The 14611-nt window shown below is 47.0% G+C and overlaps 5 protein-coding genes across 5 annotated transcripts; 2 read left to right on the forward strand and 3 right to left on the reverse strand.

Annotated features, from left to right (window-relative positions):
* Positions 1-530: 530 nt before the first annotated feature.
* GLAREA_01787 (P-loop containing nucleoside triphosphate hydrolase) lies at positions 531-2099 on the forward strand (the record flags this gene model as incomplete). The annotated part of the gene is made up of 4 exons (XM_008089003.1): positions 531-533; positions 588-656; positions 725-1540; positions 1593-2099. 4 exons carry the CDS (start codon positions 531-533, stop codon positions 2097-2099), a joined length of 1395 nt encoding a protein of 464 aa, XP_008087194.1.
* A 4013-nt stretch (positions 2100-6112) lies between these two features.
* On the reverse strand, positions 6113-6995 carry GLAREA_01788 (uncharacterized protein; the record flags this gene model as incomplete). Its single annotated transcript, XM_008089004.1, has 3 exons — positions 6113-6283; positions 6341-6419; positions 6487-6995. The coding sequence occupies 3 exons, from the start codon at positions 6993-6995 to the stop codon at positions 6113-6115; spliced, it is 759 nt and encodes a 252-aa protein (XP_008087195.1).
* An 840-nt stretch (positions 6996-7835) lies between these two features.
* On the forward strand, positions 7836-9800 carry GLAREA_01789 (oxidoreductase, 2OG-Fe(II) oxygenase family protein; the record flags this gene model as incomplete). Its single annotated transcript, XM_008089005.1, has 3 exons — positions 7836-8576; positions 8627-9472; positions 9519-9800. The coding sequence occupies 3 exons, from the start codon at positions 7836-7838 to the stop codon at positions 9798-9800; spliced, it is 1869 nt and encodes a 622-aa protein (XP_008087196.1).
* Positions 9801-11266: 1466 nt separating this feature from the next.
* Positions 11267-12644, reverse strand: GLAREA_01790 (Second of Mu2 adaptin subunit (ap50) of ap2 adaptor; the record flags this gene model as incomplete). Its single annotated transcript, XM_008089006.1, has 2 exons — positions 11267-12240; positions 12308-12644. 2 exons carry the CDS (start codon positions 12642-12644, stop codon positions 11267-11269), a joined length of 1311 nt encoding a protein of 436 aa, XP_008087197.1.
* A 416-nt stretch (positions 12645-13060) lies between these two features.
* GLAREA_01791 (Succinyl-CoA synthetase) lies at positions 13061-14377 on the reverse strand (the record flags this gene model as incomplete). Its single annotated transcript, XM_008089007.1, has 7 exons — positions 13061-13200; positions 13250-13693; positions 13745-13770; positions 13820-13882; positions 13938-14064; positions 14130-14158; positions 14217-14377. The coding sequence occupies 7 exons, from the start codon at positions 14375-14377 to the stop codon at positions 13061-13063; spliced, it is 990 nt and encodes a 329-aa protein (XP_008087198.1).
* Positions 14378-14611: the final 234 nt, after the last annotated feature.

A 14611-nucleotide genomic window follows, 5' to 3' on the forward strand; every position in this document is an offset into this window, starting at 1 on the left:
GGGTACTTCAGCTGTATCGGCTCGAATCAAGAGCTATGAAGAATAGGGTTTAACGTAAAAACTGGTGGTTCAAGTTATAGCTATGAAGGTATAGAAGAACAGAAAGTTATGGCGGAGCTGGCGGTTTTATGACAGTACGTGTTCAAGTTGTATGCAGTGTTCGAGATCACAAGAGTCAGATGCAAGTCGCTGGTTTCCGTAATTGTATGGTATCGAGCCGTCCAGATTGTTTCGGCGAGATTCAACCGAAGCCCAATATCCATGCGTTGCTGAGTCTGCCTTACAGCCTTACTCTATTTATCAGAGCAAGATTAAGGCACACGCAAGCGCGCATCGCTAGCGCCGCCTTACTCCCGGCCTCGCGTTGCCTGTCGCCTGTGATCCATCGAGCAGAGCTGTCATTACAAACACTCAGCTTTCATCAACAACTTCAAAACCATCGCCATACTTAGACTGGCCTTCGTCCGTCTTTACAGAGACTCTCGACGGGACTGAACTTAGCCAATCTTTGACGGAGAGCTGAGAATATAATGGTGAGATAGTTGAATCCCGACACTGATGATATCAATACTAACAATTGCCTCAAGGGTAACCAGCAGTCGGGCTTGGGAGGTGCCGGCCAAGGTGGAGATAATAAGGATGAGAAGGACAAGAAGGTTCGAATTTCCTACGACTACTGATCTCTTCAGCAAGTGATCATCTGCTAATCGCCGTGCAACCACAGAAGGAAAAGCCAAAGTACGAACCACCACCCCGGCCAACGACTAGAATTGGCCGAAAGAAGCGCAAGGCTGCCGGTCCGAATGCATCTGCAAAGCTTCCAGCCGTCTACCCTACCTCTCGTTGCAAATTGAGATACCTTCGAATGCAGAGAATCCACGATCACCTACTCCTGGAAGAGGAATATGTGGAGAATCAGGAACGCCTCCGAAAAGCAAAGGCAGTGAAAGATGGGAACGTGCCAGTCGCGAACGGTACTGGCGAAGAACCTGATCGTAATGCCGATGAACGAGGGCGCGTGGATGATATGAGAGGTAGTCCGATGGGCGTCGGTACTTTGGAGGAAATGATTGACGATGACCACGCCATCGTTTCCAGCACAACAGGACCGGAGTATTACGTTTCCATCATGTCTTTCGTCGACAAGGATCTGTTAGAACCCGGTGCTAGCGTTCTGCTTCATCATAAGTCGGTTTCTATTGTTGGTGTTTTGACAGATGATGCCGATCCATTAGTTACCGTTATGAAGCTTGATAAAGCTCCTACGGAATCTTATGCAGATATTGGTGGTCTGGAATCACAGATTCAAGAAGTTCGAGAGTCGGTCGAATTACCTCTGCTTCATCCAGAACTATACGAGGAGATGGGTATCAAGCCGCCGAAGGGTGTCATCCTTTATGGTGCGCCGGGTACTGGGAAAACACTGTTAGCCAAGGCGGTTGCAAACCAAACAAGTGCAACTTTCTTGCGCATTGTTGGTAGCGAACTTATCCAGAAATATCTGGGTGATGGGCCTCGGCTTGTGCGGCAGCTTTTCCAGGTAAGTAAATCCTGGCATCATATCTCAACTCCGTGTCTAATCAAGTTCTTAGGTCGCAGCAGAAAATGCACCTTCCATTGTGTTCATTGATGAGATCGACGCCATTGGAACCAAGCGATACGAGTCTACATCTGGTGGAGAGAAGGAAGTTCAGAGAACCATGTTGGAGCTTCTGAATCAACTGGACGGATTTGATGATCGAGGCGATGTCAAAGTCATCATGGCGACAAACAAGATTGACACTCTCGACCCTGCTCTCATTCGCCCGGGGCGTATCGACCGAAAGATTCTGTTTGAAAACCCTGATCAGGTTACCAAGCGCAAGATCTTCACACTTCATACTTCTAAAATGTCTTTGAATGAAGACGTTGATCTCGAGGAATTCATTAACCAGAAGGATGATTTGTCTGGAGCCGATATCAAGGCTATCTGCTCAGAAGCTGGTCTGCTAGCTCTCAGAGAAAGACGAATGCGCGTCCAAATGGCTGATTTCCGAGCGGCAAGAGAACGTGTACTGAAAACCAAAACTGAGGGAGAGCCAGAAGGCTTGTATTTGTAGGATAGAGATTCAAGGCTGAGGAAGATTGGACATCGGGGAGTTGCATACATCTGAAGGATGTATGGAAGTGTACTCTAGAAAGCGGAAAATAGTTGAATTATCCCAAATAGCAGCTGTATCTAGACGGGGTTCATCAATAAATTAATCTATCCGCCGACTGCTGTCGAAATGTCTACCGCAGGCAAACTCAATTCAAACTGGAGTGATCTTTCACAGGGAACTCTAAATCAACCGCCAAAATGACAAACTCGGTGGTATCTCACAATTTCCAAAAGTAATCTGGTCATCAGAAGAATACTTCTATCAAAGCTCCCTTCTTCTGTGTGTCCATTTTACCACTGTCTTGATCGTTAGTGCAACAGTCTGTATGTTGAGTTACCAATCACTCTTTTGTTTGTATCAAATGTAATTGCATTATATTGATATGATGAATGAGTGTGCCACATCAGTCCCCTAACCACTCCCTTTGGTAATCCGTAACTGAATGCTTGCTCTTTTGTTTTGCGACTGTCTACTTTGTTTGCGGTGTACAGTTCCTTGTTTCTTCTGACCTCTCCCCCTTTGAGTTGGCTCCGTCAAGACTTTGCAACCGACCATGGCAACCGAGTCTGAACTTTTACATCTCAAGTGTAGATGTCTACAGAAATCTCAAATTCTGAGAGAACGCAGGGAGAGTAACCCACAACAGTATGAGTCCAACGACTAGCAAACCTTTGCAGCGTATTGGCATTTGAAGCTAACTTGATTGTTCACACATGTGCTTCTGTAGTTAATGTCTAGTGTGATGCAAGATAAATCTTGAGAATCTCGCTTCAAATTTCAATAATTTGCTTCAATGTTATCTAGCCCCTATGAACTACCGAGCTTGAGAACCTAGAAAGTTTATCTAGAGATATAGTCAAGGGGAATGGAATTCGTGCCAACTCAACTTGTAACAGTCCTATTTGCATTTGTGACTGTTTTTTTTGAAACATATCTTCAGATATTGTGTAAGCACTGTCAATTCCATGTCCATCTTTATGGAGCTTTAGGACCTTGGTTCTTGAGATTAGATTTTGATTGACGGAATCTCAGACTGGAATGCCCAGCTGGTAGGAATAACACGAACTATTGACATGGAGGGTTGTTTTCGAATTAAACTTATGAAATTGCTAAAGCACATCAACGAGATGGTGTCAGTGCTTGCTCGATATCATAACGGGGCTTGAACATGTGCAAGACTGTGTGCAAATTATGCCTGCGGCAAGCCAGGACTACCCATATAGCCAGTGCTGATTCAGCTTCAAGGTCTAAAGCGTCTTTCAAGTATCAAGTCTTCATTGAATTCGCTGTTCCAGGGTCTCTAATCGCTGAAACTGTTTCGCTAAGTAAATGGAGTGGTTGATACATTCATGTTGATTAGAGTCTTTAGACATACAGTTTCGACCTAAGGAACTTCTGACATAGTCGAACTATGATGCTTTTCGGCTTGAGCAGAATGAGAATCGAGTCCTCCGTTTTTGATCGTACCGGCTAACGGTCAAGTAGACTTCTAGCTCAACATTGTACCGCTGGTCATTAGCTTGAATAGCCTCAAACCACGGGTTGAAGCTCAGGCATCGCCGCTATCTTCACAGGGTCCTATCAGAGGAGATTGGGGTTAGGATCATAACAGAAGACTGGAGTCGAAGGAATCGTTTTCAAGACCACTCATTTATAAGTGAACACAGCATCACCATTCATTCACATGTACAATCACCCACATATCCAATTTTGATGTAGCCTTGGAAGGCAACATCCTTCACTCTGTTAAGAAAGAGCGTTCTAGACTGAACTGATGTGGCAAGTAGCACCATTACGACAGTCTGTATCAGGAACCTGCGTTTCCGTAGAATGGATTTCATTGTTGGTAGAAATGAGGGAGACATGGACCATAAGCAGACATGGAACCTCGAGCGCACTTGCGTCATGTAACCTGCGTGTTGTCCAGGGAGGTAAATCCATGCTGTGAGCCTGTGATAGAGGCGAGAGTTACCTATGTCTTCTTCAAGTAATGGACAAACGTATTGCCACACTCTCTCTTACATGAATGCTATGGCATGCAGTAACAGCATGCACCTTCAACTGCAGATAACGCATAAGGAATTGTGCGCACACATGCTGATGCTGGAGATACATTTCTCTATCGGCTAAGTGTAGTCAATACATCAATCGGTACCTTATATCTGTCATGGAACGGGTAACAATCCGAGCTGAGCATTGAATGACGCGGGTAGGGGGATCTTCTAGAAGGTTATCTCGTATGGAAATTTCGAATCCGCCACGCTCACGGCTATTGCCCAAGAACCTGGCCTTCTTGGTGGCGATATGTCCATTCAGGCGTTAAGTTACCACACCCTTCTGCATTCAGAGCTGCCACTATCGATGAAGTAAATCCAAACAAGGAAAGATACTGTTTCACCGTCAATGGTAGGCACTATACTTCATGGCAAAGCACATCTGTAACGTCCCCATCCTAATTATTATCTTCTCTGCGCAATGAGTTGAAAGTGTTCTGTTAGTGACGTGCAGAAATCGACAATTACCGAGCGCATCAATCGCACTTCGTACTCGCAGATCTCGGTATATCCGCGTATGCACAAATAACGTTTTGTGCGATGTTCTTTTGCATTCGAACCTTCTGCTGCATAACCGCCCTGGCTGAGACAGAGCACTGGAAACAATCCGGCAATTGAGTGGTCGAAACGCTTGGTAAGGCAGAAGGATGCATCGGAAGGATGCACCACACACTGTCCGTACCAATCCCAACACCGAGGTTTGGCTGCTTGGGACACATGAGGTCCATTATCCAAAATGACCGTCTCAGTTTGACTTCCATGCACCAATGTCAATATCGAAATGTTCGGTCCATGCCGGTTTGACCTGTTCTCCATGTGAAATGGCAGAATAGCGAATGCTCCAAGGCATAAGCTGACCTTCATTCTGGCAATTCTGGTCACCACGTCAGTCAATCGGTGGCCATTGCCAAGATGTATACCTACGCCTTTCAAGTACCGGAAATCGCGCAATCATGGAGTAGACGATAGTTTGGGAAGGATCGCTTCTCGTAAACAGGTTGGTCTGGTCATGATAAGCGGGCAGGAAATAGGATGGAGGAGGATGAGGAATCGAGGATTAAGGAGAGCTTTGGCCACTTCACTGCACCCCACGTGTACAGCGATCACGTGTCGCGTCTGGAACTCGCTTACAGCCGTGATACCCCTGAGCGGCACTTGTTTTTGTACGAAAGGTACGTGTCGGTTCTCTGGTAGTCTGTTCGTTGGGAACATCGCCAAATGAAGCTCCATCTTCATGTCGCGACCCGAGCTACCTGACATTGCTAAGGTGGTCATTTTAAACGCTTGCTAATGTCAAAGGTCACCTTGAAGTGGGGAGGCGGAGTGGAGAGACGAATTCGTCAAGCAACTATGGTAAAAATAGGTCAACAAGATGTATACTCCAGCACCAAGAGCCTACATCTTTCGCACAGTGTCTCAGGCATCTTGCTCATATTTGGGATGCATATCGGTCCTTTGAACCACCCACCCATCATCATAGACCATGTTGATATGGAATACTGAGAGGGTCTGCTGGCTCAAACACCTTTTTGGTGGAAGTGGCGATGCTTGCTTATCGTGGCTCACAAAGATCTCCTTTGCGTATAGGTAGTTACAGGCACGACATTTGGCACGCCACTGTAGAAAGTAAAGTTTGTTCCTGCCGTCGGATTTTACTCCATGTTGATCTGTCATTTCCTAAATCCCAATCGCCTTGCTTAAAGGGGCATGGTCCGAAGCGATGTCATGCCTGAGGTTTCCAACGTCTTTCCTTGCATCCTTGCAAGTTACACCAGTGTTGCTTCGACTGCAAACGACAGACGATCATTCCAACAGCATCGACAAACAACAATCTGGTTTACCAAAATACGGCAGAGCTCACGACCGTTATCCTTACATCCTTGCTTAAACCACGAGCCACGACACGCCTAGTGACACTCATTTCCCGGCCTGGGCTTTGCCCTGTATCGTCGGCTGAACACCAAATGAGTTGGAAGATAGATGCATTCTCTGTTCTACTGGCTCGATTACGTCAACGGGGCTGAAAGACGGTGTTTCTTCTGCGGAGCAGTATGTCGAAGACGACCTCACTGACGACGAATCGCTGGGCTGTGATGATGTGAGCTGCGGTTACGGCCAGGCCCAGCTAACACGTTGGTAACGTACCACGACGTTCTTTGCGAACTGAATCTCGAGATCATCTTTCAGATATTGATTTGCGCGCTCGGCTTCCCACCTATTACTACTATGTTTCGTTGATTTAGTATGGTATAGCATTGACGTAAACCACGAAAGATTGGGGGCGCTCTCACCGTGTTTTCACTGCCATATGAATTCTTTGCAGCTGCGCATTGAGGTCTTCCCTCTGGCTGATGCCTTCGAGGACCTTGGCTCTCATGAATTTTATCATGAACTTTGCATGCTTTCTCCTCTGCTTTGCTAGATGAATTGCATTCTTCCTTTTCTGTTTTTCTATATCCACCACAGGTTCCTTATTTCGGCAGCGTTGCATTTCAATGAAATCTTCCCAGGCTACAAGCGCGGTTCGGATACCATTATCCCATTCGGCTGCTGTATTTACTAGTTCCTTGTTGGTGAGTTGGATGCAATCTGCCGCTGTGCTGTCGCGCGCGACAGCTTCAATGATTTCCGTGGTTTTGTTGTTAAGTTTCCTTGCTTGTGCAGAGAGCTTTTCGAAGTCCTTGAGATACAAGCTGCGAGTGGTCCAAAGCCGATAAACCCATGGTCCCGTCACGAAGCAAAATATCAACCCAATGACAGCGACGACAGTAAGGAGAACCTCTGCAGTGTAACCTGTCATTGGACTAGATCTGGTAGCTTCGTTGGTGTTGTAAGACGCCGTGGTTGGCCTGGCTTAGCATGCAGGGGAGACTTTATGATGCGCTTATCACTGTACACTTGTTGTCCTTTATTTACTGGGCTTAAGAATGTATGTTGGATATGGTTGCCACGGAGGCGACTGGAATGCTGCTCCAACTTCGAACGAGCTTTGAACTTCTGATTAACAGGCTCGAACTTTCGGAACATTCGATAAATATCTCACGCTATTTAACAACGAAAATTTCCAGAAACAAACGTTTTCGACGCCCGGCGTATGACCAACAATTGTCGAGGCGAATACACATCTTTGGGCTGCAAAAACTTTCCGAATTCGAGGTTTCTTTTGTGTGTGTAATTCCAAGCGAAATTTATTACACAAATTAAAATATCTTGCATTATTCTGGTTTACCTAGATGCAGCTCTCGAAACGGTATATGAGGTCGTACCGGGGAGGTTGAAGATCCACCTCTGGAGCCTAACACGTGACTCACCTCGCCCCTTGTTACTAGGAACCGGACGCACCGCCTCAAATCCTTGCCGCTCCCAGACGTCCAAACACATTATTGAATTTGTCTTTGCGGGAATCCTTCCAGCTATTATATGTGTGGCACCCATCTACTGCCCATGTCCTCCTCCGGGATGCCTGGCTATTATATCCAGCTTCCAGGCATGTGCTCGCATAGCATATATAGTGAAGATGACTTCCCAGCGGTACTCTGTACAGTATCAGAAATACTCAATGCACCGCATTGGTTTGAACCTCCATGAATTTGCTTTCAGACCTGCAGTTCTAAATCTTACTACTGCCCACATCTCGACAATGGACCTGATGCCGCCGCCACCAACGCCATCTTCGCAGCGTCCTGCTTCGATTCAGATAATCGAGGAAGAATCTGGTTCAGAGTCCGAGCCAGAGTCAGATACAAATACTGCAACACCTTCCGCTCTTTCACCATCAACACCCAGACGCATTACGGCCAACTCGGATGACGAAGAGGCATCGGAACGCTTTCTTGACCAACTGAGAACTGCCATCGAAGGATATCCCTCATACGCGAATTATTGTTGTGGCGGTAACATTCCAATATCGACTGCATCTCGCAATTCCCCATCTTTTCAGGACTCTTCCAAGGCTGCTGTCACCTCACCACCTATCACTTTGAGGTTTGATACACCTAATGGGTCTGTTCAGAGACTCAGTCTTCCCCCACATCCAGAAGAAGAGAAAGGCAAAGGTAAGAGGAAAGTGGAGGTGGAAGAGTTACTAGCTTCGTGTACGCCGGAAATCACAGGCGATGAAAAAGCTGGAAGGGGCCACAGAACAAAGTCACGAAGGAGTTCAGCCAGACTTGACAGGGAGAAATTCTCAGTAGATGTCCACCCTGCAGATCTTGGTATTTTAGATACGATAAAGCAAGTTCTTCTACCGGATTTAAAATTGCAAAATTCAAACGAAGCCGGAAAGGGCAAAAAAAGAAGTCTTTGGGATGGCATTGGGTCCGAAAGTTGGAGAGAAAGAGAGGAACACTGGGGCGTCAGGGCGGAATTATGTGATCTGACCGTAAGTAAGAAATATCCCAATGATGTTCTATCTGCTAATGATTCCCGAAGGTTTACTTCAGTTCTTCAAGCAACACACAGAAGCCTTTTGACACCCAGCCTCGTCAAGGAACCCACTTCGGTACTTTAGTGATTTGTCTTCCTTCTGCTCATCAAGGTGGAGGGCAGTTAATTCAACACCCTACACCTCTCTTCAACCCTTCACTATCCCCTCCACAAACACGTGCACACACGACCATACTACCCACCGCCTCACTCAGTCCGACAATAACGTGGTCCGCCTTCCCACGCATGGCCAGCCATTCAATTCTTCCCATTACTTGTGGTCACTTGGTGACGCTAACTTATAACCTCTATACTACCGAGGCAATAGGAGGGATACTCCAGAGGTTCCCGATAGCTGACCCCAGGCTGTATCCGTTGTTTAAAGTCGTTAAGAACCTGTTAAATGAAGATGAATTCTTACGATATGGAGGTATGTTAGGAAGCTATTGCACTCATTCTTACCATCACACTACAAGGCAAACACAACACCACATGCCATTTTCGCTCCTGGGTACGGATGCAATCATGTTCTCTGTGTTCAAAGCATTGGGATTGAGAGCAATGGTTGGACCGGTGCTAGGAGATGAAGCCTGGGACGAATGGGCCCAGATTCGGGAAGAAAGACTCGTCAGAAAAATGTATGAAGCGGGGCGTGAAGAGGAGAGCGACGAGGAGATGGGAGAGGGTAGCTCGGTGGACAGCGAGGAATTAAAGGAGAGAAACATTGAGGTAGAAGATGAGGAAGACGACATTGAAACGGCGAGGGTCGGCAAAGCATGGTGGAGATTGAAAATGGTTGCTACAGACAGTGAAAAAGGGGGTGTATTCAAGGTTGGTGGAGAACCCAGTGATGTAAGTACCAAGATCTTTCATTCCTTCAATTACTTATTTTGTTTAGTTCATCAACCAACATTATCCAATCCACCCACTTCCTAATACTATATGGCTCAACGAGTCCTCCGACAACGGCTGGGAAGTCGCAATGGCTAATCTCAAATCTACACCCCAAGCGACACCAAAGGCAACACCAACGAAAAAGGGCAAGGCAAAGCAAGCACCCTATATCAGTGCCAGTGACTACGAAGAGAAGACGGAATTGATGTGGCAATACTCACATGCCGCTATCTTCGTGGAGATTCCTCCATATGGCGCAGGTGTCAGAGGGAGTCCACGGCAGTAGAACGCGCATTACTTCCTAGTAGGGAAATATGTCGGGAAGCAAATAGAATGCTTGCTGCACGATACCTCTCTGCCACTGTTGCTTTGCATTATACGCCACTTCTACAGCTTTTCAAAATTCGGTCGTCACCCACTGGGGCTCCACGCCGCCAGGCTTTCTTGCACATTATTTTATTTGGACACAGTTTTCGTCACCATGTTCTCTTCTCATCGCTGCTGGTCACACGATTCTCTTGTCTTCAGCATGGTCTCGTCTCCTACCAACCTATCATTCGCATCCTCCTTATTTCATTATGTCAATTAGATGTTTTTCAGTGGACACTCGGTGCATTGCTTGCGTTTGGACTTTACGATTTCGGACTTTTAGATAGCATGGCGGACATATACCCAGCACGGCGTAGCATAGCATAGCATAGTAATGCGACAAAACACGTTTTCTTCTCCATATTCGCACGTTTGACCATCCCTTGAGCTGTCTAGTTTCCCATCTACTTACGACAATGAAGCTTCCAGCCATACGTTGCAGATTCCACGCCTCAACATACCCATCAGCCTCTCACCAAGCCATGTGGTTGTTGACACAAACATCAGGAAAATTAAAAAGTTTCGGCCGCCCACCGCTGCAGATTGACCAACCAACAGCCCAAATGCTCCCAGCGGCAATACCTGTCGCAACATGTCCCATCTTAGGACCGTTAGGAAGAGCAAGCCTCATCGACCCTGTTCGTAGCCGCCTTGCAGGGTGTCCGCTCGGCAGTCGGCCGCAGGCAATGCGACCGGATCCCGTACGATCGATCCAATGTGCGAACGAGCAGGCTCGCCTATGTGGTCTTCCTATAGGTAAATTATCGCGGGAGAGCCCGCTCGCTCGGGTGGGCGACCGCGGTTTAGACATCAGCCTTGGCTGAGGAGGTGATTCGGAATTCAACACCAACAAAGCCAACGACATGTCAGCTTAGTCTGCAGACTTGTGCAACAGCTGTCGTCTATGCAGCTGGTAAGTCGTTTGCTCGATAGCTCCCATTGGATCAGGCGCCAACAAGAGTTAATCTCGAGAGCTCCTTTCGAACATGTGGCTGACGATGTTTCTCGACATAAACTTGTACCAGAACACCAACGGCCCCAGGCAAAAGTTAAACACATCCATATCCCGACGATGAGCGCATCAACCAAAAGTTTATTAATAGCCGACCCTACGCCTACGGAAAATGCTTATCACCAGCATAAACGCCAAAAGATTCCCCATGCTGCGCCATTCCCTTACATAGGTAGGTGATCTGTGCGCCAGAGCTCGTACTTTTCACGTCAAGGCCACAACGAGCCCTGCACCACAGCAAACGTCACTTGCATGCCAAAACGCCTGATCCTACGGTGCAAAAGCCGAGAGCAAGGTGAAGTTAAAATCTACGACCTGTTAGCTGACCCTCGGGTGTGGTTTGGGTAACCGAGAATGAGGTGTAGTAGGGCTTACCGTATTTCGTAACTGCCGGCCCTGGTCATATATCGCACCCATTTTACGCTGGAATAATTACTCTTCTCGAAGACTTTTAGATAGCGCACTAACAGTCCGGAACTCGTAAACATGAGGAGACTGAAGTTCAAACTTAGGGGTGGTCGTGACCATGCCTTTTGGTTCGTCATGCTCGTCAATGTCGCTTCTGCACTAAGGACGAACTCATTCTGTCCTGTAAATCTTGGGATTTTCCAGACAATGTTGTTCTCCGAGGGTTCATATTTTGCTTTGCCTTGCGTACAGCGCTCTGTTATTCTAGCTGTATTGAGTGGTGTTGGCACTCTTACAACAACGTTGGTGGCGAAGAGTTTGCTACCGTAGTTGGCTCGAATAGCAATGCTGTAATCCACTTTCGTCTTTCCTACTTCGTTTACAATGGCGTGGACCTTGAAAGGGAGATTGACATTTTCCGTGGCACGATAACGCATAAGCTCGAACTCTCCATCTGGTGGAATGAAGGAAATGATCCTGTCGGTGTCGAATTTTCCAAGCTTTACACATTGGTGGAATTGACAGTCTTCCAGTGTAACACTTCCCGCGGCTGCTTTTGTTGCTTTCGTGCCCATCCTGTTTCCTGACGGCAACGAAGAAAGGCTATCTCCATCTAGCAGCAGTCTGTCATTCAGACCAAACTTGCATTCCGGCGTCCCGGAAAGATATGCGCGCATCACAATTTGGCCGTTGACGTCGGCGCGAAGGACCGTCCCAGTCGCAGACATGAGAAGATTAACATCTTCTATTACATCAACAAAAGCTTCGTTCTTCCGGTATTTGACATCCGCCTTTCGCCATGATAGAGCGCCTGTCGCTTGCATTGTAATTTTCGCAGAGTCTTCCATAGTTCTTTCCGATTTGACTCCTTCGGTAGTAATATACATCTTGAGTGTATCAGTTTCCGTGTTCTGGGGATAACCAAAATCCAGAATTTCTAGGATACCAATTCGTTAGCTCCAGACTGTCGCAGATATACAGCGCGCTCCTTGAACCAGACTCACCATCCAGGAGCTCATACACAAGCACAAAATTATTTTTGACAGCTTCCTCATCGAACTTTCCAAAATACCCCTTCCCCAGGGCAATCAGTCGGTAGAGAAACTCAAACACCAGCGCCGCATTCGCATTACTCTTCGTAATTGCCACCAAGTAGATATTCTCGTGCTTGACATGACTGAAGGTCGTGCTTCCGAGAGTCAGGATGGGGGAGCGGACTTGTGCATTCGAGATGACCTGGATTCGAAAGACATCCGCAAGACGTGGGCGACAGTCATTTCGAAAGGCACGGAAGATCAAGTTTTCGCCTTTTTGATTGAAGACGAGAATGCCGGAAAGCATCTTGAGCTTTCCTTCGAGCGGCGACTGGGAAGGGTGCTGCTGAATATAATTTTGGTTCCCGTCGTTAGGGAGGGGGTTGTAGTGGGAGCTCCTTGACGTCGGCAGCAGCCGAGACAATGCTTGGCGCCTGCTCATATTAGGGGTCCTGTACCTTACCAACCAATAATTTCATGAACATTTACTAGCTGTCAAAGATCTCTCAGAAAACAGTGAACCAATTAATGCTACAACGCAGCCATATCCAGACTAGAACAACTATGATCATGAAAAGGAAATCTATACAATTCAAGTGCTGCCAACGTAGGGCGCTTGACTTGTTGACGGAATTTGCTAACTGTACAAGGACAAGGTATTGACGAGGAATCAACCAAACAAACACGCCACGTGCATCGTCCCATCTAATAAACACCCATCATCTAAACCATATCAAGTCTTACAAATTCTGCGTGTAATGTCTTCCCGAGCATGGCAGGACTTCGCTCAACAATGACACCAGCAGCCTCCAGAGCCGAGATCTTTGAATCAGCTCCTCCCTTTCCACCGCTAACAATGGCACCTAGTCTAATATTAGAAATGAAGCAAGTTAAAAGGCGCAAGAATCTTACCAGCGTGTCCCATTCTTCGTCCTGGTGGTGCAGAAATACCGGCGATGAAACTGACAACTGGCTTCTTAGCGGTGTTGTATTCTTTCAAAAACTCGGCAGCGTCTTCCTCGGCAGACCCTCCAATTTCTCCGATCATGATGATACCGTCGGTTTCTTCATCCTGCAAGAAAACTTTCAAGCAGTCAATGAAGTTAGTTCCAGAGAAGGGATCACCACCAATTCCAACAACGAGCGATTGTCCAAGGCCGGCCTGTGTAGTCTGGTTGACGGCCTCATAGGTCAAAGTTCCTGATCGAGAAACGATACCAATACGACCTCTTTTGTGGATAAATCCAGGCATAATACCGATCTTGCATTGTCCTGGCGCGATAATACCTGGGCAGTTGGGTCCCACCAAACGCGTCTTTCCTTGAGTCTTTAAGATGTCTGTGATGCGGACCATGTCTACCAAATGTCAGATCTTCAATAGCAAAAACTAATGCGAATTCTACGAACCATGTTGTGGAATTCCCTCAGTGATACTGGTAACTTATTAGCTAGGACTCTCACATGCCAAAATTTAAGACATACCAAACAACTAATGGGATTTCTGCAGCAATAGCTTCCTCGATACCAGCGGCAGCAACGGGTGGGCTGTTTCATGTTAGTCCAGAATCCAAACGATTAACCTCTCCTGGCGATTGCGTACGGTACGAAGATGGCCGACGCTGTAGCTCCGGCCTGCTTTACTGCATCTGCGACATTGGCGAAAACTGGAAGGTCAAGATGTGTTGACCCGGCCTTCTTTGGATTTGTTCCACCAACAACCTGGGTACCTATATTTCGATATCAGAACCTATGCGTGTTGTCTCGTCTCGTCTTGCGCTGGTAGGACACGTACCGTATGCGATAGCTTGTTCGGCGTGGAAGCTACAGAGAACCGATCAGCAAAGGGCGTATTTCAGATTGACTAGTTTCCGCTACTAACCTCCCCTGTTTTCCAGTGAACCCTTGGAAGATGACTTTCGTGTCTTTTGTGATCCGAAGGTTTTCTGCGGTTGAAGCGTATGCACTGGTGGAAGTTGAGTATCCTTGCCTGCGCAGCGCGCTCTGCATCAAGGGTCTAGCGCATCGTGAGAAAGCCTGCATCTTGTCAAGGACAATTGATGTCAGGAAAGAAATCGGAGATGAAAATGAGGATTAGGAAAAGTTTGGTTGTTGTTGTCTTGAGAACAGTTCCTTGCCAAAGCTTCAACCTCAGAAAACACGGGCTGGTTTGAAGCGAACTCCCGCAGCATTTTCGGCGGAACTTTCCGGGGTCACAGATGACCTCGCTGCCTCAAAATTATTTTGCGATGCGAAACTACCCCACCAAGCACAACG

The sequence above is a fragment of the Glarea lozoyensis genome (genome assembly GCF_000409485.1).
Source record: "Glarea lozoyensis ATCC 20868 chromosome Unknown GLAREA7, whole genome shotgun sequence".
Classification (NCBI taxonomy): Eukaryota; Fungi; Ascomycota; class Leotiomycetes; order Helotiales; family Helotiaceae; genus Glarea; species Glarea lozoyensis.